The sequence below is a fragment of the Ranitomeya imitator genome, chromosome 2 (assembly GCF_032444005.1).
Source record: "Ranitomeya imitator isolate aRanImi1 chromosome 2, aRanImi1.pri, whole genome shotgun sequence".
In the NCBI taxonomy this organism is placed as follows: domain Eukaryota; kingdom Metazoa; phylum Chordata; class Amphibia; order Anura; family Dendrobatidae; genus Ranitomeya; species Ranitomeya imitator.
The window spans coordinates 701621532-701648439 of NC_091283.1; the positions used below are offsets into that span (position 1 = coordinate 701621532).

At 44.9% G+C, this 26908-nt stretch overlaps 1 protein-coding gene across 1 annotated transcript in view; it reads right to left on the bottom strand.

Annotated features, from left to right (window-relative positions):
- The window catches only part of MAT1A (methionine adenosyltransferase 1A), an 88320-nt gene that overhangs the window by 22666 nt on the left and 38746 nt on the right, over positions 1-26908 (bottom strand). Inside the window, exons 2-5 of the mRNA XM_069755815.1 lie at positions 23415-23492; positions 20715-20837; positions 20508-20620; positions 1352-1495 (exon numbers count right to left, since the gene is read on the bottom strand). Coding sequence (XP_069611916.1) covers positions 1352-1495; positions 20508-20620; positions 20715-20837; positions 23415-23492 — 458 coding nt within the window. The remainder of the gene's footprint in view (positions 1-1351; positions 1496-20507; positions 20621-20714; positions 20838-23414; positions 23493-26908) is intronic.

A 26908-nucleotide genomic window follows, 5' to 3' on the forward strand; every position in this document is an offset into this window, starting at 1 on the left:
CCACTTTGCTGAATCTATTTCATCCCTACGTTTTGTCTTTTCATCTTACTCACAGTCATTATATGTGGGGGGCTGCCTTTTCCTTTGGGGAATTTCTCTGGGGCAAGTCAGGCCTATTTTTCTATCTTCAGGCTAGCTAGTTTCTTAGGCTGTGCCGAGTTGCCTAGGTAGTTGTTAGGCGCAATCCACAGCCGCTTTTAGTTGTGTTTAGGATAGGATCAGGTGTGCAGTCTACAGAGTTTCCACGTCTCAGAGCTCGTTCTTGTATTTTTGGGTATTTGTCAGATCACTGTGTGCGCTCTGATCGCTAAGCACACTGTGTTTCTGGATTGCCTTCATAACACCTGTCATTAGCAAACATAACAGGGGGGGTACTGTTGTGAATTCTGTTGTCGGGCTCCCTCCTGTGGTCATGAATGGTACTTCGGCTGGTTCTGTCCATGGACTTTCTCTGGTGGCTGTGGGTGTTTCTGAGTTTCCTTCCACAGGTGACGAGGTTAATTCGTTAGCTGCCGCTCTATTTAACTACACTTAGATCTTTGCTCCATGCCACCTGTCAATGTTCCAGTATTGGTCTAGTTCACTCCTGGATCGTTCTTGTGACCTGTCTTCCCAGCAGAAGCTAAGTGACTGCTTGTTTTTCTCTGGTTTGCTATTTTTCTGTCCAGCTTGCTATTTTGATTTTTGTCTTGCTTGCTGGAAGCTTTGTGACGCAGAGGGAGCACCTCCGCACCGTGAGTCGGTGCGGAGGGTCTTTTTGCACCCTCTGCGTGGTCTTTTTGTAGGTTTTTGTGCTGACCGCAAAGCTACCTTTCCTATCCTCAGTCTGTTCAGTAAGTCGGGCCTCACTTTGCTTAATCTATTTCATCTCTGTGTTTGTATTTTCATCTTTACTCACAGTCATTATATGTGGGGGGCTGCCTTTTCCTTTGGGGAATTTCTCTGAGGCAAGGTAGGCTTTATTTTTCTATCTTTAGGGCTAGCTAGTTCCTTAGGCTGTGCCGAGTTGCATAGGGAGCGTTAGGAGCAATCCACGGCTATTTCTAGTGTGGTTGATAGGATTAGGGATTGCGGTCAGCAGAGTTCCCACGTCTCAGAGCTCGTCCTAAATTATTTGTAACTATCAGGTCATTCCGTGTGCTCTTAACCACCAGGTCCATTATTGTCCTTACCACCAGGTCATAACAGTGTTTGCCGAGTACACCGAGCATAGTGATACTCGGGCGAGTACCGAGTAGTGGTGAGCACGTTCACTCATCACTAATTTTTATGCTTTCCAAATGAAACAATTTATTAACAAAAGAATACTACTTTAAAGGAGAGAAGAAAAGAATTTCCCTATTTTACATACCTGTGTTTTGGAATCTGGTCTAAGCCAAGGAAGATCACCACTGCGCCGTAATTCTGCTAATTTTGCATTTAGTTTGTGTGCAAGAACAATAGTCAATGGCATACCCTCTTCTGTCTCATCCGTGGCATAGCCAAACATCAATCCCTATAACAGAAATGGAATAGAATAGAAAATCAAAATTGATTAATTCAAATATTTACCAGTAAAAAATAATACTTTATTCACAGCCAAGTTATTTGCAGGATTCAGAACAACTTTTGATATACCTCAATTATTTTATTTGATTTTTTTTTAAAGTAGAAGACAGAGCGATCTAATGACATTCTACAGATTTATAAATGGATAGAGATCTGTATAATGATTATTTTCTACCTAGACCTGTAACCGTGAGAAGGCAACATCCTCTATGTCTAGAGGAAAGAAAATGTCACCATCAACACAGGCAGGTATTTTTTTTTAATAAAATTAAATTTGCGCACACTACGAGAGTTTAAACAGAACCAGAAACTGTATTCAATAAAATGGTGGTACAGTGACGTAATTCTAAATACGCACGTGCTGCAGACAGATTAAGCCTGATCGTAAATCTGCTGTGTGCACTCAGCCTGTTATCTTAAGTTGGAGCTCACGTGTTAAGGAGAAGAGGCGATGATCCTTCTTCGGTGCTTAATCTGTCTGCAGCACGCAGCTCTGTCTTTTTGTATTGAAGCATTGCCACCGGCCGGGGCTGCTTCATTTCACTCAGTTCTTTCACAGCATTTTTTTACATGCATGTCCTAGAAAACGAGACTTGAAAGCTTCCCATCTCATCGTGGAGACTTTTTTATAGTGGGAATCATATACAGTGGGGCAAAAAAGTATTTAGTCAGTCAGCAATAGTGCAAGTTCCACCACTTAAAAAGATGAGAGGCGTCTGTAATTTGCATCATAGGTAGACCTCAACTATGGGAGACAAACTGAGAAAAAAAAATCCAGAAAATCACATTGTCTGTTTTTTTAACATTTTATTTGCACATTATGGTGGAAAATAAGTATTTAGTCAGAAACAAACAATCAAGATTTCTGGCTCTCACAGACCTGTAACTTCTTCTTTAAGAGTCTCCTCTGTCCTCCACTCATTACCTGTAGTAATGGCTCCTGTTTAAACTTGTTATCAGTATAAAAAGACACCTGTGCACACCCTCAAACAGTCTGACTCCAAACTCCACTATGGTGAAGACCAAAGAGCTGTCAAAGGACACCAGAAACTAAATTGTAGCCCTGCACCAGGCTGGGAAGACTGAATCTGCAATAGCCAACCAGCTTGGAGTGAAGAAATCAACAGTGGGAGCAATAATTAGAAAATGGAAGACATACAAGACCACTAATAATCTCCCTCGATCTGGGGCTCCACGCAAAATCCCACCCCGTGGGGTCAGAATGATCACAAGAACGGTGAGCAAAAATCCCAGAACCACGCGGGGGGACCTAGTGAATGAACTGCAGAGAGCTGGGACCAATGTAACAAGGCCTACCATAAGTAACACACTACGCCACCATGGACTCAGATCCTGTAGTGCCAGACGTGTCCCACTGCTTAAGCCAGTACATGTCCGGGCCCGTCTGAAGTTTGCTAGAGAGCATTTGGATGATCCAGAGGAGTTTTGGGAGAATGTCCTGTGGTCTGATGAAACCAAACTGGAACTGTTTGGTAGAAACACAACTTGTCGTGTTTGGAGGAAAAAGAATACTGAGTTGCATCCATCAAACACCATACCTACTGTAAAGCATGGTGGTGGAAACATCATGCTTTGGGGCTGTTTCTCTGCAAAGGGGCCAGGATGACTGATCTGGGTACATGAAAGTATGAATGGGGCCATGTATCGTGAGATTTTGAGTGCAAACCTCCTTCCATCAGCAAGGGCATTGAAGATGAAACGTGGCTGGGTCTTTCAACATGACAATGATCCAAAGCACACCGCCATGGCAACGAAGGAGTGGATTCATAAGAAGCATTTCAAGGTCCTGGAGTGGCCTAGCCAGTCTCCAGATCTCAACCCTATAGAAAACCTTTGGAGGGAGTTGAAAGTCCGTGTTGCCAAGCGAAAAGCCAAAAACATCACTGCTCTAGAGGAGATCTGCATGGAGGAATGGGCCAACATACCAACAACAGTGTGTGGCAACCTTGTGAAGACTTACAGAAAACGTTTGACCTCTGTCATTGCCAACAAAGGATATATTACAAAGTATTGAGATGAAATTTTGTTTCTGACCAAATACTTATTTTCCACCATAATATGCAAATAAAATGTTAAAAAAACAGACAATGTGATTTTCTGGATTTTTTTTCCTCAGTTTGTCTCCCATAGTTGAGGTCTACCTATGATGTAAATTACAGACGCCTCTCATCTTTTTAAGTGGTGGAACTTGCACTATTGCTGACTGACTAAATACTTTTTTGCCCCACTGTATATATTTTTTGATTAACCCCTTTCTGCCATTGGACATACTATTCCGTCCATGTGGGGTGGGCCCTAATTCCCAAGGACGGAATAGTACGTCCAGCGCAATCGGCCGCGCTCACGGGGGGAGCGCGACCGATCGCGGCCGGGTGTCAGCTGCCTATCGCAGCTGACATCCGGCACTATGTGCCAGGAGCGGTCACGGACCGCCCCCAGCACATTAACCCCCGGCACACCGCGATCAAACATGATCGCGATGTGCCGGCGGTACAGGGAAGCTTCCCGCAGGGAGGGGGCTCCCTGCGGGCTTCCCTGAGACCCCCGCAGCAACGCGATGTGATCGCGTTGCTGCGAGGGTCTCCTACCTCCTTCCTCGCTGCAGGCCCCGGATCCAAGATGGCCGCGGCATCCGGGTCCTGCAGGGAGGGAGGTGGCTTCAGAGCCTGCTCAGAGCAGGCACTGTGAAGGCTGCACTGCTCTAAGTGAGATCAGTGATCTGACAGAGTGCTGTGCACACTGTCAGATCACCGATCTGTGATGTCCCCACCTGGGACAAAGTAAAAAAGTAAAAAAAAACATTTCCACACGTGTAAAAAAAATAAAACAAAAAATTCCTAAATAATGAAAAAAATAAATAAATATTATTCCCATAAATTCATTTCTTTATCTAAATAAAAAAAAAAAAACAATAGAAGTACACATATTTAGTATCGCCGCGTCCGTAACGACCCCACCTATAAAACTATAACACTAGTTGACCCCTACAGTAAACACCTTTAAAAAAAAAAAAAAACGAGGCAAAAAACAACGCTTTATTATCATACCGCCGAACAAAAAGTGGAATAACACGCGATCAAAATGACAGATATAAATAATCATGGTACCGCTGAAAGTGTCATCTTGTCGCACAAAAAATGAGCCGCCATACAGCATCATCAGCAAAAAAATAAAAAAGTTATCGTCCTCAGAATAAAGCGATGCAAAAATAATTATTTTTTCTATAAAATAGTTTTTAGCGTACAAAAGCGCCAAAACATTAAAAAATGATATAAATGAGGTATCGCTGTAATCGTACTGACCCCAAGAATAAAACTGATTTATCAATTTTACCAAACGCGGAACAGTATAAATGCCTCCCCCAAAAGAAATTCATGAATTGCTGGTTTTTGGTCATTCTGCCTCACAAAAATCAGAATTAAAAAAAAAAAAAAAATGTCACGTGCCCAAAAATGTTACCAATAAAAACATCAACTCGTCCCGCAAAAAACAAGACCTCACATGACTCTGTGGACCAAAATATGGAAAAATTAAAGCTCTCAATATGTGGTAATGCAAAAAATATTTTTTGCAATAAAAAGCGTCTTTTAGTGTGTGACGGCTGCCAATCATAAAAATCCGCTAAAAAACCCGTTATAAAAGTAAATCAAACCCCCCTTCATCACCCCCTTAGTTAGGGAAAAATTAAAAAAATGTATTTATTTCCATTTTCCCATTAGGGTTAGTGTTAGGGCTAGGGTTAGGGCTAGGGTTAGGGTTAGGGCTAGGGTTAGGGCTAGGGTTAGGGTTAGGGTTAGGGTTAGGGCTAGGGTTAGGGTTAGGGCTAGGGTTAGGGCTAGGGTTAGGGCTGAGGTTAGGGCTAGGGTTAAGGCTACAGTTAGGGTTGGGGCTAAAGTTAGGGTTAGGGTGTGGATTACGGTTGGGAATAGGGTTGGGATTAGGGGTGTGTCTGGGTTAGAGGTGTGGTTAGGGTTACCGTTGGGATTAGGGTTAGGGGTGTGTTTGGATTAGGGTTTCAGTTATAATTGGGGAGTTTCCACTGTTTAGGCACATCAGGGGCTCTCCAAACGCGACATCGCGTCCGATCTCAATTCCAGCCAATTCTGCGTTGAAAAAGTAAAACAGTGTTCCTTCCCTTCCGAGTTCTCCCGTGTGCCCAAACAGGGGTTTACCCCAACATATGAGGTATCAGCGTACTCAGGACAAATTGGACAACAACTTTTGGGGTCCAATTTCTCCTGTTACCCATGGGAAAATACAAAACTGGGGGCTAAAAAATAATTTTTGTGAGAAAAAAAAGGATTTTTATTTTCACGGCTCTGCGTTATAAACTGTAGTGAAACACTTGGGGGTTCAAAGTTCTCACAACACATCTAGATAAGTTCCTTGTGAGGTCTAGTTTCCAATATGGGTTCACTTGTGGGGGTTTTCTACTGTTTAGGTACATTAGGCGCACTGCAAACGCAATGTGACGCCTGCAGACCATTCCATCTAAGTCTGCATTCTAAATGGCGCTCCTTCACTTCCGAGCCCTCCCATGTGCCCAAACTGTGGTTCCCCCCAAATATGGGGTATCAGCGCACTCAGGACAAATTGGACAACAACTTTTGGGGTCCAATTTCTCCTGTTACCCTCGGGAAAATACAAAACAGGGGGCTAAAAAATAATTTTTGTGGGAAAAATTCTTTGTTTTATTCTTACGGCTCTGCATTATAAACTTCTGTGAAGCCCTTGGTGTTAGGGGTCAAGTTCCCGCTTCTGCACAGGGGGAATCTCGAGCCACCTCCGCTGCGGTCTCCCATTCTTGTCCAGCCGCAGTGGAGTCTGCTCAGCAAGGACGTCGGTCCCAGCGTCTTGCTCATTCTCACTCTGTTCTGAGAGTTATTGCTGCTTCTCCAGTCTCTGCTATTAAAGTCTGTGCTGGTCAGCAGCGAGCGGACTTCTCTGGGACTAAGTCCTTGTCTGCACGTACTGAGCATGCCCAGCGTAAGGTCTCCCGTTGGAGATCGAGGGTCATGTGCTCAGGCTCTACAGCACATTCCATTGGTCCTCTTGGCAGGTCCTAGAAGGGCAAAAGTGCTGTGGCCACTTCCTGTGCTGCTGCTATATAAACTGCGCATGACCGCACGGCCATGCGCTAGTATTGTCAAACAATTGCTAATGTGTGTATGTTGTGAGTGCAAGTCGTCCTTGGATACCCCTACCCTATAGTATGACTGTTCGCGGAAGGTGTATGGCTGCTACCTAGCGCCTGACTTATCCTACAGCACTAGTCACACATTATAGCGTCCAGTTGCTGTGACCGCCAGTACGGCGCCGTGCACTTTCTCTGTGCTTTCCTTACCCAAGCCTGGGTGGTTAGTGGCGTTCGTCAGTGCGGCACTGCATGCTCTTCTGTTTCATTTCACACCCAGTTGCGGTGTTGCGCCAGCAAGGGTCTAATCGGACTTCAATCCCAGTTGGGGTTGAGTTTGCTGACTACTTGCTCGCGCTTTAGGTGCGGTACCGCGGTCCTGTGCCTTAACAGGATTGCTTCTTTCACGCTGGGTGAGGTTAACCCACGCGTGTATACTCTAGTGTACCGCCATATAGTCTGCTAATTACTAGCAGCAGGTTTTCACCTGCACGGTGGACCCCGGACTGCGAACGCATCTATACCATCTGTCTTGGTGCGTTCCACCAGTCCTAACAGAATACTAGCGCCAGGGTCTGGCTAGTAAAATGGCGGACGACCAGCGTTTACAGCGGTACATCCAGCAGCTGGAGGGAAGGTTGGCGGCTCTTGAGCCTTCAACCTCAGCTGTGGATGTTACTGCTGTCGCTGTTCAGGCTGCAAGTGTGGCTGCAGCTACCTTGTCCACTGCCGTTCCTGTACCAACGCTATCTCGCCTCCCGCTACCAGAGAAATTTTCTGGTGACAGTAAGTCCTGTAGGGGTTTCGTGAGTCAGTGCTCAATACATCTCGAGCTTCTGGCCTCTCGTTTCCCTACAGAGCGGGCTAAGGTGGGCTTTATAATTTTCTTATTGTCGGACAGGGCGTTGCAGTGGGCTACGCCGCTGTGGGAGCGTGGCGATCATGTGGTGCAGAGTGCTCCGTTATTCCTGAGCACTCTGAAACAGGTCTTTCTAGGACCTCGTGTCACCCATGACACGGCGCTCCAACTGTTGGCACTGACTCAGGGCTCGTCCTTGGTCAGCCTTTTTGCCGTCCATTTCCGCACTCTGGCATCTGAGCTGGAGTGGTCGGATAAAGCCCTTATCCCTATATTTTGGAGGGGGCTGGCTGACCATGTTAAGGATGCTCTGGCCACTAGGGAGATTCCCGCCACACTGGAGGAGTTAATAGCAGTATCTACTCGCATTGACCTCCGTTTTCACGAGCGGAGGTTAGAGCGATCCCAGTGTAGGCAGAGGTTTCGGCTGGCTCCCACCTTCGCCAAACCTTTGGAATCTCCAGTCCAGGCTCCTGAGTTCCAGGAACCTAAGGTGGTGTCATGAGCGGGATCTAAGTCCCAGACCGCTCGTGCACTCCAGGGTTGCCATGTTTGCCAACAGTCAGGACATCTTGCCACCAGATGTCATCAGCGGTCGAGGAAACGTCAGCGTCTAGTGGTAGTAGGTGGAGGTGCACTAGACACTGCGACGTTTGCCTCCAAATTGTCCTTTAAGGGGACAATTACCTTTGGCTCATCCTCCCACTCGGTAGACCTCTGCGTGGATTCTGGGGCGGAGGGCAATTTTATGTCTTCTGCCTTCGCCCAACGTCACGCAATACCCCTGGTTATGCTATCTCAACCAGTAACGGTACATCAGACCATCCCTGTTACTCTGTCCCTGTCGCCATCCCATCAGGAGATTATTTCTCTGCTCGTCATTCCTGAGGGTATTGATGAGGTCCTGTTGGGGATACCTTGGCTACGGTACCACTCTCCTCACATCGAGTGGTCCTCAGGCAGAATTCTGGGATGGGGTGAATCATGTGGGGGTAGGTGTCACCGAGAGTGCGTTCAGGTTGCCACTACTGAGGTACCCGCAGATCTATCCTCTCTCCCCAAGCAATATTGGTCTTACGCAGACGTGTTCTCCAAGAAGGCAGCGGAGATCCTTCCGCCCCATCGCCCCTATGACTGTCCTATCGATCTCTTGCCTGGTGCGGAGCCTCCCCGGGGTCGAGTTTATCCATTATCTCTCCCGGAGACGGAGGCCATGTCTCAGTACATTCAAGAGAATCTGGCAAGAGGGTTTATCAGGAAGACAGTGTCACCTGCTGGGGCAGGGTTCTTCTTCGTGCAGAAGAAAAATGGGGAGCTACGTCCATGCATAGACTACAGGGGTCTTAACGCTATCACCGTTAAGAACAAGTATCCTTTGCCCTTGATATCTGAGCTCTTCGATAGGCTTCGGGGAGCAAGGGTATTTACTAAATTAGATCTGCGGGGTGCTTACAACCTGATTCGCATCCGTGAGGGGGACGAATGGAAAACGGCGTTTAACACCAGAGATGGGCACTATGAGTATCTGGTGATGCCCTTCGGGCTCTGTAATGCCCCAGCCGTTTTTCAAGACTTTGTCAACGACATCTTCCGTGATATGCTTTCCACCTCAGTTGTAGTCTATCTGGATGATATTCTCATCTTTTCTCCAGATATTGACTCCCACCGGAGAGATGTTGGCAGAGTCTTCGACCTCCTACGGGCAAACTCTCTTTACGCTAAGTTGGAGAAGTGTATGTTTGAGCAGGAGTTTTTGCCGTTCCTGGGCTATATCATCTCCGCCCAGGGATTGGCTATGGATCCTGCCAAACTACAGGCTGTGATGGACTGGCAAGAGCCCCATTCTCTTAAAGCGGTGCAGTGCTTTATGGGGTTCATTAACTATTACCGCCAGTTCATTCCCCACTTCTCAACTCTGGTAGCTCCCTTGGTAGCCCTCACCAAGAAGGGAGCGAATCCTAAATTGTGGTCGGAAGAGGTCTCCAAGGCCTTCACTTCTATTAAGTCCTACTTTGCTAGCGCTCCCATCTTACATCATCCCGATGTGGATAAGCCATTCCTAATGGAGGTGGATGCCTCGTCCGTTGGTGCTGGAGCAGTCCTCTACCAGAAGGATGCTCAAGGTCGGAAGCATCCATGCTTCTTCTTCTCTAAGACTTTCTCGCCAGCGGAGAGAAACTACTCCATCGGGGATAGGGAGCTGCTAGCAATGAAGTTGGCCTTTTCAGAGTGGAGACATCTTCTGGAAGGTGCGCGGTTTCCCTTCCAGGTTTACACTGACCACAAAAATTTGGTCTACTTACAGACAGCCCAGCGGCTAAATTCTCACCAAGCCAGATGGTCCTTGTTCTTTTCCCGGTTCCACTTTTCTCTTCATTTTCTCGCCGGGGAGAAGAATATTCGTGCTGATGCTCTCTCTCACTCCCTTATGTCAACTGAAGAGGAGGAAGAGGAGCCTCGGCTTATTGTTCCCTCTGAGAGCCTGAGAACCGTAGCACCGGTTTCGCTTGAGTCTGTGCCTCCGGGCAAGACTTTTGTGCCCATTAATTTGCGACCGGAGGTTCTCTCTTGGGCTCATTCGTCCAGAGTGGGTGGACACTTTGGGACAAAGAGGACATCTGAGCTACTGGCGAGGATGTACTGGTGGCCGCATATGGTCCGGGATGTCAGGGATTATATTCTGGCGTGTGTCTCCTGCGCCAAAAATAAATCTCCGCGTCAAAGGCCAGCTGGGTTGCGCTATCCCTTGCCGGTGGCAGATAGGCCCTGGGAGATGGTCGGGATGGACTTTGTCTCGCGGCTGTACCATCATTTGGGTCATCACCGATCATTTCTCGAAAATGGTGCATTTGGTGCCGCTACCACGGTTACCTTCTGCACGGGCCTTGGCTGCGTTGTTCATTAAGCACATCTTCCGCCTACATGGTATGCCTGACAAAATTGTCAGTGACCGGGGTCCCCAGTTTGCATCTCGGTTCTGGAGAGAGCTGTGTCGTCTTCTCAGTATTGAGTTGAATCTCTCTTCCGCTTATCATCCCGAGACGAATGGGTTGGTAGAGAGGGCCAACCAGACCTTGGTCACATACCTGCGACATTTTGTTTCAGCCAGGCAGGATGACTGGGCATCCTTGCTATCATGGGCAGAGTTTGCGCTGAACAACGCCGTAGCCGACTCCACTGGACAAACCCCATTCTTCCTCAACTATGGTCAGCATCCACGGGTACCTGTGCCTATGCCCGTGTCTTCCGCAGACTCCAGGGTGGCAGACTGGGCTGTGGAGGCACGGGATATTTGGGACCGCACTCAGGATGCCATTCGGGCCTCTAAGGAGAGAATGAGGTCCTCCGCCGATGCTCATCGGCGCCCCGCCCCGTCCTTTGCTCCTGGCGACTTGGTGTGGCTCTCCGCCCGTAACATCAGGCTGCGAGTTGAGTCCACTAAATTTGCTCCTCGCTACTTGGGTCCCTTCAAGGTCCTCGAACAGGTTAATCCTGTGGTCTACCGTCTGGCCCTTCCTCCACGCCTTGGTATCACCGACACCTTTCATGTGTCCCTCCTTAAGCCCGTATACATGTCTCGGTTTTCTGAGTCATCTGCCGGGACATCGGGTTCGTCTACGGACGATTTCGAGGTGAACGCTATCTTGGGGTGCAAGGTGGTACGTGGCAAAAACATTTTTTTGGTGGACTGGAAGGGTTACGGCCCTGAGGATAGGTCCTGGGAGCCTGCTGAGCACATTCGGGCTCCGCAGCTCATTGTTGCCTTCGAACGTAGCGAGGCCCAAGGAGGGGGGGTAATGTTAGGGGTCGAGTTCCCGCTTCTGCACAGGGGGAATCTCGAGCCACCTCCGCTGCGGTCTCCCATTCTTGTCCAGCCGCAGTGGAGTCTGCTCAGCAAGGACGTCGGTCCCAGCGTCTTGCTCATTCTCACTCTGTTCTGAGAGTTACTGCTGTTTCTCCAGTCTCTGCTATTAAAGTCTGTGCTGGTCAGCAGCGAGCGGACTTCTCTGGGACTAAGTTCTTGTCTGCACGTACTGAGCATGCCCAGAGTAAGGTCTCCCGTTGGAGATCGAGGGTCATGTGCTCAGGCTCTGCAGCACATTCCATTGGTCCTCTTGGCAGGTCCTAGAAGGGCAAAAGTGCTGTGGCCACTTCCTGTGCTGCTGCTATATAAACTGCGCATGACCGCACGGCCATGCGCTAGTATTGTCAAACAATTGCTAATGTGTGTATGTTGTGAGTGCAAGTCGTCCTTGGATACCCCTACCCTATAGTATGACTGTTCGCGGAAGGTGTATGGCTGCTACCTAGCGCCCGACTTATCCTACAGCACTAGTCACACATTATAGCGTCCAGTTGCTGAGACCGCCGGTACGGCGCCGTGCACTTCCTCTGTGCTTTCCTTACCCAAGCCTGGGTGGTTAGTGGCATTCGTCAGTGCGGCACTGCATGCTCTTCTGTTTCATTTCACACCAAGTTGCGGTGTTGCGCCACCAAGGGTCTAATCGGACTTCAATCCCAGTTGGGGTTGAGTTCGCTGACTACTTGCTCGCGCTTTAGGTGCGGTACTGCGGTCCTGTGCCTTAACAGGATTGCTTCTTTCACGCTGGGTGAGGTTAACCCACGCGTGTATAGTCTAGTGTACCGCCATATAGTCTGCTAATTGCTAGCAGCAGGTTTTCACCTGCACGGTGGACCCCGGACTGCGAACGCATCTATACCATCTGTCTTGGTGCGTTCCGCCAGTCCTAACACTTGGTGGGTCAAAGTGCTCACCACACATCTAGATAAGTTCCTTACTGGGTCTACTTTCCAAAATGGTGTCACTTGTGGGGGGTTTCAATGTTTAGGCACATCAATGGCTCTCCAAACGCAACATGGCGTCCCATCTCAATTCCTGTCAATTTTGCATTGAAAAGTCAAACGGCGCTCCTTCCCTTCCGAGATCTCCCATGCGCCCAAACAGTGGTTTACCCGCACATATGGGGTATCAGTGTACTCAGGACAAATTGTACAACAACTTTTTGGGTCCAATTTCTTCTCTTACCCTTGGGAAAATAAAAAATTTGGGGCGAAAAGATAATTTTTGTGACAAAAACAATTTTTTATATTTAACAGTTCTACATTATAAACTTCTGTGAATCACTTGGTGGGTCAAAGTGCTCGCCACACCTCTAGATAAGTTCCTTAGGGGGTCTACTTTCCAAAATGGTGTCACTTGTGGGGGGTTTCAATGTTTAGGCATATCAGTGGCTCTCCAAACGCAACATGGCGTCCCTTCTCAATTCCAGTCAATTTTGCATTGAAAAGTCAAATGGCGCTCCTTCGCTTCCGAGCTCTGTCATGCGCCCAAACAGTGGTTTACCCCCACATGTGGGGTATCGGCGTACTCAGGACAAATTGTTTAACAACGATTGGGGTCCATTTTCTCCTGTTACCCTTGGTAAAATAAAACAAATTGGAGCTGAAGTAAATTTTTTGTGAAGAAAAGTTAAATGTAAAATTCCTGTGAATCACCTGAAGGGTTAATAAACTTATTGAATGTGGTTTTGAGCACCTTGAGGGGTGCAGTTTTTAGAAAATACACAAGTGTAACACCATTCTATCATATAGACCCCTCAAAATGATTTCAAATGAGATGTGGTCCCTAAAAAAAAAATGGTGTTGTAAAAATGAAAAATTGCTGGTCAACTTTTAACCCTTATAACTCCCTAACAAAAAAAAAATTTGGTTCCAAAATTGTGCTGATGTAAAGTAGACATGTGGGAAATGTTACTTATTAAGTATTTTTTGTGACATATCTCTGTGATTTAATTGCATAAAAATTCAAATTTGGAAAATTGAGAAATTTTCAACATTTTTGCCAAATTTCCATTTTTTTCACAAATAAGTGCAGGTAATATCAAAGAAATTTTACCACTATCATGAAGTACAATATGTCTTGAGAAAAAAATGTCAGAATCACCGGGATCCGTTGAAGCGTTCCAGAGTTATAACCTCATAAAGGGACAGTGGTCAGAATTGTAAAAATTGGCCCGGTCCATAACGTGCAAACCACCCTTGGGGGTAAAGGGGTTAATCAGACTCTGATCCTTCAGTGACTAGCATTTTATTAAAATCAGTCTAGCTATTCCGTGTACGGGCTGCCATTCTCAGATACAAGCTCATTATTTTGGTTTCAGCAATTAACCCTGTTGTATGGTTACTACAACATATGTTTTCTATTCATCCGCATATATCCGTGGGTATTTATATCTACTGGCATTAGGTTGGGTAACTGCATACAAGTTTTATTGATACTATTGCAAGTTGTTCTTTGGTTTGCGTATTTAGAATTATGTCACTGTGCCACCATTTTATTGAATACAGTTTCTAGTTCTGTTTAAACTCTCATAGGGTGCGCAAATTTATTTTTATCATTTTCATGCGTTGTATTTGACAAAAGAGTGTTTTTTTTTGTCCAAATTTGCAGCCCAACGAGCCATTATATATTAAGCGCCGCTCCAATCTCTCTGTTTTGAGGTATTTTTTTTTACTGAAAGAGCATTGAAATTATGTAACTGTACCACAACATGTTTATAATATTACTTTTCTGAAGGCGGCACATACCTATAGGTCAGTCTTGATTTGCTTGTTTATTTTTTACTTTATCAATGACATAACTATCTGTGCATATCAGAACTAATACCCATCACTACTAAAAAATATAGGATGAAATATTATTTTGGGATAGGTGTATGTTTACTTGTTTGTTTATTTTGTTCATTTTTATACATTTATTTTAGAGGACAATCTACCATGTATGTTTTCTTTTGTTTCTCAATGTTCTGAAGCACTAACTGATTTGTAAATACTCCGTAGCACTTGTTTATACTGTTATGGGTATAGTAAACATGTGACGGCTATATCTCAGAGCAAAGAATGAATTAAATAAGGTGTCTTTAACCCCTTTCTGACATCGGACGTACTATCCCGTCCATGTGGGGTGGGCCCCTATGACCATGGACGGGATAGTACGTCCAGCGCGATCGGCGGCGCTCACGGGGGGAGCGCCGCCGATCGCGGCCGGGTGTCAGCTGCCTATCGCAGCTGACATCCGGCACTATGTGCCAGGAGCGGTCACGGACCGCCCCCGGCACATTAACCCCTGGCACACCGCGATCAAAGATGATCGCGATGTGCCGGCGGTGCAGGGAAGCATCGCGCAGGGAGGGGGCTCCCTGTGGGCTTCCCTGAGCCCCCCGCAGCAACGCGATGTGATCGCGTTGCTGCGAGGGTCTTACCTCCCTCCCTCCGTGCTCGAGCCCCGGATCCAAGATGGCCGCGGATCCGGGTCCTGCAGGGAGGGAGGTGGCTTCACAGAGCCTGCTCAGAGCAGGCACTGTGAAGCCTGCAGCGCTGCATGTCAGATCAGTGATCTGACAGAGTGCTGTGCAAACTGTCAGATCACTGATCTGTGATGTCCCCCCCTGGGACAAAGTAAAAAAGTAAAAAAAAAAAATTTCAAACGTGTAAAAAAAAATAAAAAAAAACATTCCAAAATAATGAAAAAAAAAAAATATATATTATTCCCATAAATACATTTCTTTATCTAAATAAAAAAAACAAAACAATAAAAGTACACATATTTAGTATCGCCGCGTCCGTAACGGCCCGACCTATAAAACTGGCCCACTAGTTAACCCCTTCAGTAAACACCGTAAGAAAAAAAAAAAAAACGAGGCAAAAAACAACGCTTTATTATCATACCGCCGAACAAAAAGTGGAATAACACGCGATCAAAAAGACAGATATAAATAACCATGGTACCGCTGAAAACGTCATCTTGTCCCGCAAAAAACGAGCCCCCATACAGCATCATCAGCAAAAAAATAAAAAAGTTATAGTCCTGAGAATAAAGCGATGCCAAAATAATTATTTTTTCTATAAAATAGTTTTTATCGTATAAAAGCGCCAAAACATAAAAAAATGATATAAATGAGGTGTCGCTGTAATCGTACTGACCCGAAGAATAAAACTGCTTTATCAATTTTACCAAACGCGGAACGGTATAAACGCCTCCCCCAAAAGAAATTCATGAATAGCTGGTTTTTGGTCATTCTGCCTCACAAAAATCGGAATAAAAAGCGATCAAAAAATGTCACGTGCCCGAAAATGTTACCAATAAATACGTCAACTCGTTTCGCAAAAAACAAGACCTCACATGACTCTGTGGACCAAAATATAGAAAAATTATAGCTCTCAAAATGTGGTAACGCAAAAAATATTTTTTGCAATAAAAAGCGTCTTTCAGTGTGTGACGGCTGCCAATCATAAAAATCCGCTAAAAAACCCGCTATAAAAGTAAATCAAACCCCCCTTCATCACCCCCTTAGTTAGGGAAAAATTAAAAAAATGTATTTATTTCCATTTTCCCATTAGGGCTAGGGCTAGGGTTAGGGCTAGGGTTAGGGCTAGGGTTAGGGCTAGGGTTAGGGTTAGGGCTAGGGTTAGGGTTAGGGCTAGGGTTAGGGCTAGGGTTAGGGCTAGGGTTAGGATTAGGGTTAGGGTTAGGGCTAGGGTTAGGGCTAGGGTTAGGATTAGGGTTAGGGTTAGGGCTAGGGTTAGGGCTAGGGTTAGGGCTAGGGTTAGGATTAGGGTTAGGGTTAGGGCTAGGGCTACAGTTTGGGTTGGGGCTAAAGTTACAGTTAGGGTTTAGATTACATTTACAGTTGGGAATAGGTTTGGGATTAGGGTAAGGGGTGTGTCTGGGTTAGAGGTGTGGTTAGGGTTACTGTTGGGATTAGGGTTAGGGGTGTGTTTGGATTAGGGTTTCAGTTATAATTGGGGGGTTTCCACTGTTTAGGCACATCAGGGGCTCTCCAAACGCGATATGGCGTCCGATCTCAATTCCAGCCAATTCTGCGTTGAAAAAGTAAAACAGTGCTTCTTCCCTTCCGAGCTCTCCCGTGTGCCCAAACAGGGGTTTACCCCAACATATGGGGTATCAGCGTACTCAGGACAAATAGGACAACAACTTTTGGGGTCCAATTTCTCCTGTTACCCTTGGGAAAATACAAAACTCGGGGCTAAAACATATTTTTTGTGGGAAAAAAAAAGATTTTTTATTTTCACGGCTCTGCGTTATAAACTGTAGTGAAACACTTGGGGGTTCAAAGTTCTCACAACACATCTAGATTAGTTCCCTGGGGGGTCTAGTTTCCAATATGGGGTCACTTGTGGGGGGTTTCTACTGTTTAAGTACATTAGGGGTTCTGCAAACGCAATGTGACGTCTGCAGACCATTCCATCTAAGTCTGCATTCCAAATGGCGCTCCTTTCCTTCCGAGCTCTGCCATGCGCTCAAACGGTGGTTTCCCCCAACATACGGGGTATCAGCGTACTCAGGACAAATTGGACAACAACTTTTGGGGTCGAATTTCTCCTCTTACCCTCGGGAAAATACAAAACTGGGGGCTAAAAAATAATTTTGGGGGGAAAGATTTTTTTTAAAATTTTCACGGCTCTGCGTTACAAACTGTAGTGAAACACTTGGGGGTTCAAAGCTATCACAACACATCTAGATGAGTTCCTTAGGGGGTCTAGTTTCCAAAATGGTGTCACTTGTGGGAGGTTTCTACTGTTTAGGTACATTAGGGGTTCTGCAAACGCAATGTGACACCTGCAGACCATTCCATCTAAGTCCTCATTCCAAATGGAGCTCCTTCCCTTCCGAGCCCTCCCATGCGCCCAAACAGTGGTTCCCCCCCACATATGGGGTATCAGCGCACTCAGGACAAATTGGACAACAAATTGTGGGGTCGAATTTCTCCTGTTACCCTTGGGAAAATACAAAACTGGGGGCTAAAAAATAATTTTTGTGGGAAAAAATGTTTGTTTTATTTTTACGGCTCTCCATTATAAACTTCTGTGAAGCCCTTGGTGGGTCAAAGCGCTCAGCACACATCTAGATAAGTTCCTAAGGGGGTCTACTTTCCAAAATGGTGTCACTTGTGGGGGGTTTCTACTGTTTAGCTACATTAGGGGCTCTGCAAACGCAATGTGACACCTGCAGACCATTCCATCTAAGTCTGCATTCAAATGGCACTCCTTCCCTTCTAAGCCCTTCCATGTGCCCAAACAGTGGTTCCCCCCACATATGGTGTATCATCGCACTCAGGACAAATTGGGCAACAAATCTTGGGGTCCAATTTCTCCTGTTACCCTCAGGAAAATACAAAACTGGGGGCTAAAAAAATAATTTTTGTGGGAAAAAAATTTTGTTTTATTTTTACGGCTCTGCATTATAAACTTCTGTGAAGCACTTGGTGGGTCAAAGTGCTCACCACACCTCTAGATAAGTTCCTTAGGGGGTCTACTTTCCAAAATGGTGTCATTTGTGGGGGGTTTCAATGTTTAGGCACATCAGTGGCTCTTCAAACGCAACATGGCGTTCTATCTCAATTCCTGTCAATTTTGCTTTGAAAAGTCAAACGGCGCTCCTTCCCTTCCGAGCTCTCCCATCCGCCCAAACAGTGGTTTACCCCCACATATGGGGTATCAGCGTACTCAGGACAAATTGTACAACAACTTTTGGGGTCCAATTTCTTCTCTTACCCTTGGCAAAATAAAAAATTGGGGGCGAAAAGATAATTTTTGTGAAAAAATATGATTTTTTATTTTTACGGTTCTACATTATAAACTTCTGTGAAGCACTTGGTGGGTCAAAGTGCTCACCACACCTCTAGATAAGTTCCTTAGGGGGTCTACTTTCCAAAATGGTGTCACTTGTGGGGGGTTTCAATGTTTAGGCACATCAGTGGCTCTTCAAACGCAACATGGCGTCCCATCTCAATTCCAGTCAATTTTGCATTGAAAAGTCAAATGGCACTCCTTCGCTTCCGAGCTCTGCCATGCGCCCAAACAGTGGTTTACCCCCACATGTGGGGTATTGGCATACTCAGGACAAATTGTACAACAATGTTTGGGGTCCATTTTCTCCTGTTACCCTTGGTAAAATAAAACAAATTGGAGCTGAATTAAATTTTTTGTGAAAAAAAGTTAAATGTTCATTTTTATTTAAACATTCAAAAAATTCCTGTGAAGCACCAGAAGGGTTAATAAACTTCTTGAATATGGTTTTGAGCACCTTGAGGGGTGTAGTTTTTAGAATGGCGTCACACTTGGGTATTTTCTATCATATAGACCCCTCAAAATGACTTCAAATGAGATGTGGTCCCTAAAATAAAATGGTGTTGTAGAAATGAGAAATTGCTGGTCAAATTTTAACCCTTATAACTCCCTAACAAAAAAAAATTTTGGTTCCAAAATTGTGTTGATGCAAAGTAGACATGTGGGAAATGTTACTTATTAAGTATTTTGTGTGACATATCTCTGTGATTTAATTGCATAAAAATTCAAAGTTGGAAAATTGCGAAATTTTCATAATTTTCGCCAAATTTCCGTTTTTTTCACAAATAAACGCAGGTACTATCAAAGAATTTTTACCATTGTCATGAAGTACAATATGTCACGAGAAAACAATGTCAGAATCACCAGGATCCATTGAAGCGTTCCAGAGTTATAACCTCATAAAGGGACAGTGGTCAGAATTGTAAAAATTGGCCCGGTCATTAACGTGCAAACCACCCTTGGGGGTAAAGGGGTTAAAGAGGACCTGTCAGCACATTTGACCAATATAATATACGGCCATCACCTTTCAGGGCTGACATACAGCATTCTATATTGCTGCATTTAAGCCCCCGGTCCAACCTGGAAGAACTGAAAAATAAGTTTTATTATACTCATTTGTGAGGTGGTCCGGTCCATTGGGTGTTGCTGGTTTTGGTCCGGCACGTCCTATCTTCTACCGATCTCCGTCCTCCTGCTTGCTTCTTATGGATAACGCGACCCTGCATCATCCACACAGGCTCCCCGTTGTCGCACTCCTGTGCAGGCATACTTCTCTGCCCTATTGGGGTTGAGCAAAGTACTGCAGTGCGCAGGTGCCAGAAAAGGTCAAAGAGCCATCGCACCTGTGCACTGAAGTACTTTGCTCTGCCCTCAACAGGGCAGAGAACTGCAACTGTGCAGGAGCGTGATGCCGGGGAGACTGCGTGGATGATGCAGGGTCACGTCATCCACAAGAAGCAACCAGGAGGGTGGCGATCATAAGAAGATGGGAGGCGCCGGACCAAAACCAGCGACACCCATCGGACCGGAACGCCCCGCAAGTGAGTATAATAACACTTATTTTTCAATTCTTCCAGGTCGGGTTGGAGGCTTATATACATCATTTTACAATTCTGTATATAAGCCCTAAATTCTGATGGCCGTATTTTATATCGGCCAAAACTGCTGACAGGTTCCCTTTAAAGAGGACGTTTCACTTGATTTTATTTTTAGTTAAACTGAGTATCTCCAAACAATTGGAGAAAATACATAGCTTTGATTAAAAGTGCAGGTAAAGTTCCTCTGTAAAGGGGTATGTTGACAGTGCATATTGTGTACAGTCAGGATTACTCTGTATAGAGGGGGTAATCACCTGAAAACCAGTAAATGATTTTTATAATTGTAGTTAAATGCTGACTAGTTTCTGATCCATTTCGCTCAATGATCTATTGAGTAAATCGGAGAGAATTCTTCTCTGTTGATTCCCATCTATTTGCCAGATCGTTCTGGCGGTCACATTGGAAAATGGTAATCTAGTTGTCATGTGTCTGACAGTACAAAAATTGCAAACTGATGCTCATGCAACTGTCCACTTTATGTGGCAATAGAGGGGAATCCTGACATTGTGCATAATGCACACTTAAGCATTCGCTAACCTGCAGTCACACAGAGATAATCGCTATAAATACCTCAAACTTTTGATGCACTTTTACAGTAAATCAAGATGCGGGAAGGGTTTTATATACAAAATAGTCTTTCTATTACATAGAATTTACCCCCTTGTAGCACTCTTACCTGATCACCAGCTCCAACATCTTCCTCTTTTCGGTCTAAATGAACACCTTGTGCAATATCAGGAGATTGTTGTTCCAGAGCTACGAGAACATTGCAGGTCTTGTAGTCAAAACCTGCATCAAGAACAGAAATATACAGTGAGGAACAAATTAGATATGGTTAATAATAGTTAATTTCAGCTAAATAAACTTTGAAACATGAACCCACCTTTTTCGGAATCATCATAACCTATGTACTTGATGGTGTCACGAACCACCTTCTGGTAATCCACAACCGCTCGGGATGTTATTTCCCCACAAAGCAGAACCATGCCAGTTTTACAAACTGTTTCTGGAATATAAACGCTTGTCTTTAATTAAACCCTTCATTGTTGTATGTTATACCTTTCATTGTCTTTGGTATAACAAAACCATTGAATCAGCAGGCATCATTCATACATTTAGGATGACAGAAGGCATGCTCAGAATGTCTTACTCCATCCACCTGTTATTTTAGACAAAAAAGCTTAATGTGAAGTCATGTGCATGTACAGTACAACTCAGCATAGGGGCTACTAAGGCATTGGTGTTACGCTGCAGCTATGTAGGTAACTGCAACTTCCACTAGATGGCAATAGAGTGGAAGGATAGTAACAAGTCTGTCAAGGCAGACCTGCAGTGCTAGAGCAAAGCTACCACCAGGTGGCAACAGAATAGTCAAACAAGCCGAGTCAAAACTTAGACCGTCATACAGTACAAAGGGAAAAAACAAGCCCAGAGTCAGTGGAGAGCCAAAGGGTCAATACCAGACAAAGGCAGAAGTACCAGGGACCAGAGGCAAAGTCAAGTCAGAGTCAAAGCTGAGTCAAACACCGCGAAATCCAAAAGCAATCGGGAAATGCTAAGATAGGATGGGCAGGGAAGGAGGAATAAACACGGGCAAGGTCAGTAAGCGCAGCAGGACTAATCAGGGTACTACCAGAGTCAGATACTCATCCCGTAGGCATAAAATATAACTGACACTGCCTGCAGGATGCAGCGGAGCTAAGTAGCAAACTTGAACCCAGAATGAGGAAGAGCAAAGTTAACCCTTGAATTGATCAGCCCAGGAAAAGGGCAGACAGGACTCAAAACCTGGACTGGATCATGACAATTGGTAGATTATCTGTATCTGATGAGATATCCACTTTCAGAAGACAACTGGCACAGCAATCAGCTAACTGCTTAGGGGCATGCTGCTACCACCCTCCACAAATAGTTCACTTTGTTAGAAAAAGCCACAAGTATCCAGGAATTTCTCCTGTAGTAGCAGCTGAATGACTACCATGTGGTATTGCATGGAAGCCATTCAGATACATGGTCGTCAAGGTCATACAAGTGTAAGGAGCAAAGGGAGGTAGTCATGGACAAGGGCCTATTGTTCTCCCACACCCTGGCACACCACAAATAAATGGTGTCCCAGTTACCATATGCTGTGAGTGCAGTGCAGTTCACTCATGTATTGGCCACAAGCCTCTGCTGTTTCCATTATCCGGGATCCTGGAACAGCCACACCTTCACTGGGGGACACCCAGTTCTTTTAAATAATAAGTTCATCTTTATTGAACAGTTCAAGTACAGCCATCTTAACACACATTATCGGTCACAGCACCCTCCATCACTTGCTTTCTCCACACAGAACACCTCAATCCTGTTCTCACGTTCAGCACGGACTATCCCTACGCTTGATCCCCATGGTTTCCCAATCTGGCTCTGCAGTATGCCCAAGATCCATGACGTTTCTCTCCCACGGTTCCCCAGCCATCTTCCACTGTATGGAAGGGTTGTTGGTGCTCTCCATACTCCCCAACTCAAGCTTTAGGCTCCAGACGTTGCAGGAATATTCCTAGAGAGTTTTGTGTAACCTCACACCGCCTGAATGTCTTCACCCACAATGTGCTTCAGCCCACTGCACCTTGAACTTGCCCTAGCAACTGTCACCAACAAACTCTACTCACTCATTGACTAAACCAGGAAGATGTTGCCTTTTTGCCTTTCTCTTGTTCAAACCCCTCTCACTTTGGGCTGGACCAATCACCACCTGTCTCTTTTCTCTGTTTGCCCCAGCAGTTGGTTACTGGGCAAACTTCATCTTTCAATTATTTAACTTCAGTCACTACCTTCAAACAGTATGCACTGAACTTCCTATATCTAATGTGCCCCCCCAACTACGGTAAATCTTCCCACTTTCTAACTTATTCCCTAAGTCCTAAGCTATGATATATATATTCTAAACGTAACCCTAGACTTTTCCTATACACTATGCATGAATAATATTATACATTATTCACAATACATTACATTCACAGAGTACATAGGTGCCTATGAAACTCTGTGCAGATTCACATATTAATGCAATCACAAAAATACAATAATATCATACACTTGGTATAAACACTGTTTAGAGAGAGAGAGGTATATGACAGCCTGTGTCATACCCCTACACAAGAACAACGTGAATCTGCCAGAATGGGAGTCAGTCTTAGCGCTGTTGGATTCTCAGATCTAGATCATAGAGGTGGGACTTGAGACGCTTGTCATTACAAGAGGCAAGATGGTTAAGTCATTTAAAGCATGTTGTTGTTAAGCTAAACTAGGTACAGCACTGGTTCAGGAAAACCCTTTAAGTTCCTGTTTGGGGAGGTCCCTAGAAAATGTCCCTAAATATAGATCACACAAAACATACATTTTCAAATATAATAAATAAAACAAATCATCCCTTGTGTAATGTTGCTATTTCACATTTGTTTCCTATTTGCTTGAATTTGTTCCAACCCTTCCATACATACAAGAATAAATCTGTACTAAAAGTTCCCTGTAGCTAATCACTTCGATGAGTTCATAACTGACCTGTTATCATACAGCTAAGATTGTGAATCTGTGTCCTTACCACATGCAACCTTGGCATCTGGATCTTGTTGTAAATGAGCATCTAGGACAGCATCACTTATCTGATCACAGATCTTGTCTGCAAGAAAAGAATGTTATAGTGAGCCTTTAAATAATTTGATTTCTAATGGAACACTCATTGTGGGCTAGACCCCGTTGTTTACACTGTTTTGATATCATACAAAAAGAGTCACAGATAATTATCATACTCCTATAGACTTGAAAAGTTTTTTATCAAGTTCGGAAGTTTTCATCTATCTGATCACTGGGGGTCCAACCACTGAGATCCCACTGAACCCATCAAGGTTGAGCATGTGCTCCTTTGCTCCATGTATTCTTAATCAGCCCACTGGAGATAGTCGAGCTGCTGTTACCCGTCTGCTTCAGGTTGGCAGGACTTCATCCCCTTTCTCTAGGGTTGCTGCCCATGGCTCTGCTTCAAGTTGGGGATTACATGATCCACGACATGATCTGCCCACTATTTGGGGCCCACTAGGTCCTGTGTTCTCTTTGTTTGCTTCTCTCCACTATGAGCTCCTGGTCTTCATCTTCCTTCTGACACGGCGTACCTGCTGCCTCTTTTGCTTCAAACTTGCCTGCATCCTCTCTGCACCTGTCCTGCTGTGATCTCCAGGTTCTAAGTCCTCGCTCCATGCGTACCTTTCTGCCTGCTACACCAATGCCTGGGGTCTACGTGCCCACCAAGACCTGAGGCTTAGAGGATTCGTCTAACCTGGTGAGCCTAACAGTTGTACTTGGCTGATAACTCACACTCCTATTAAGAATGTATAATGTTTAAGTGTGCATGTTTGACCTCGGGTCCATTATATTTTTTGTGTACCCATTCACTAATAATGGTCATGTCTGTTCCAAAATACTTATCAAAGTAGTGCACATGTAAAAACTTTATGAGAACTATCGCATTGATATGCATTGGTCCATTTGCTGTATAGTACCCATAGTGCTAACGGACAGAACACGGATGTTTAATACGCTCATCTGTACGATCCCTAATGAATATGTTCTTATCTCCTATTGTGATACGAGAGATTAGTGCAGCAAAAAGTTGATTCATGTGTCTTTTTTCCCTAGAGAACCAGAAACTATTGCTAGGTTCTAACACATGGAAAGTTTCTATGAAAGAGATGGAGAACTAGATCTATTTTTAAACCCATCTCATTTTACAAAACCTCCAGTGCCAACTACTCAACACACAGTTCATACTACACACTAAACACTCTTGTTCTGGAGAAGAGTCAAGTGACGGCACTTTTTTCTAGTTAAATATATCTGAGAATACATTGGCGACACATTCCAAATTATTATTTTTTTTAGAAACTTGGAAATTTTATTTCACTACTTAAACAAAAAACAAAACTATACTGCCCATCTTTCTTAACTGACCTGGGAAATCACATTGAGGCTATGTGCCCACGTTGCAGAATGTAAGCAGTATTTTCCTCATCAAAACCGGACTCCCTTGCAGGAAATCCACTAGCGTTTTTCTACCGTTTTGTCCCGGGGTTTTTTTTCGCCTTTTTATCGCATATTTGTTGCATTTTTCCTGCGTTTTTTTTTTTTCATGCGTCCCAATACAATTATATAGCAGCAAAATCACAGCAATTCTGCAAAATTAATGAACATGCTGTGTTTTCTTCCGCAATGCATTTCCGCTGTGGAAAAAAACTCAGCATGGACACAACAATGCGGAATTCCATTAAAAATAATCAGATGCATTTTGTAAGCGTTTTTTAAGCGTTTCCTCAGCGGAAAAACGTGTAAAAATGCTTAAAAAACGCTATGGGTACACCTGTTCCTGTCAGATCATGTGCCGTCGATGGGCCGTGTCCTCTTTTGGGCACGGTACATCGACAACATATTCTTGATCTGGCAGGGACCAGCCGAAACTCTAAAAGAATTTATTGGTCAGTTAAATCAAAATGTATATAATATACATCTGACATATCAGTACAGCAAGGACCATATAAATTTCTTGGATGTCAACATTCATAGGGACGACGATGGCTGTTTGAAGACTAGTTTGTTCCGCAAACCCACAGCAGTTAACTCCTTTTTACACTCATCTTCTGCACACCCACCAACAATGATAAGGTCGATTCCCATCGGCCAATTTTTACGGCTCCGACGAATTTGCTCAGGTGATGAAGATTTTAAAAAACAGGCTGAGGATTTAAAATTGAGATTTTTGGACTGTGGCTATAGCCGCCGTTCAGTTAAAAGGGCTTATAATAGAGAAAAAAACACAACTAGACATCAAGCTCTATATTCCTCAAAACCATCAAATAGTAATCAAACTGTAAGATATATGTTAGGAGTCGAGTTTCCTCTGCTGCACAGGGGGAATCTCGATCCCTGTCTGCTGCGGTCTCCCATTCTGTACCGGCCGCAGTGGGGCCTGCTCAGCGGAGGCGTCGCTCCCAGCGCCTTGCTGGGACTGATTCTGTGCAAAGGGTTACTGTTGCCTTTTCTGGCTCTCCTGTTGTACCCTGCACTGATCTGCGGCGAGCGGGCTTCTCTGGGACTAAGTCCTTATTTGCACACACTGAGCATGCCCAGGGCAAGATCTCCCGTTGGAGATCGAGGGTCACATGCTCAGGTACTGCAGCACATTCCATTGGTCCTCCAGGAAGGTCCTGAAAGGGCAAAACTTCAGTAGCAGCTTCCTCTGCTGCAACTATATAAACTGCGCATGACCGCACGGCCATGCGCTAGTATTGTCTTGATAATATGTTTGTGTGTTGTGTGTGAAAGTCGCTCTTTAAAATACCCTCCCTATTGGATGACTGTTCGCGGAAGGTGTATGTTTGCTATCTAGCGCCCGACTTATCCAACAGCACGTTACACACATAACAGCGTCTAGTTGCTGTGACCGCCTGTACAGCGCCGTGCGCTTCCTCTGCGCTTTCCTTACCCAAGCCTGGGTGGTTAGTGGCGTTCGTCAGTGCGGCACTGCATGCACTCTTGTGCCTTTATATACTATTTTAATAGTTTCCTTACACACCCAGTTGCGGTGTTGTGCCAGCAAGTGGTCTAATCGGACTTCAATCCTGTGTTGGGGTTGTGTTCGCTAACTTCTTGTTCGCGCTCTATGTGCGGTACCGCGGTCCTGTGACTCAACAGGATCGCTTCCTTCACGCAGGGTGAAGTTAACCCGTGCGTGTATACTTTTAGTACCGCCATATAGTCCGTCTTACTAGCAGCAGGGTTTTTACCTGCACGGTGGACCACGGACTGCGAACGCACCTAGTTTCATATCATCTATACTTGGTGCGTTCCGCCAGTCCTTAACAATATATTACTCAATTTAATGGTCAGACTGAATTATTAAGGTTCTATTTGGAGAAATCATGGCCTATCTTACAGGCTGACCCAATAATTTCTCAATATATCGATAAGAAGCCCAGCATAACATTTAGAAGGTGTGCCAACTTAGGTGATAAATTAGTAAAAAGCCACTATACCAACGAACCCATT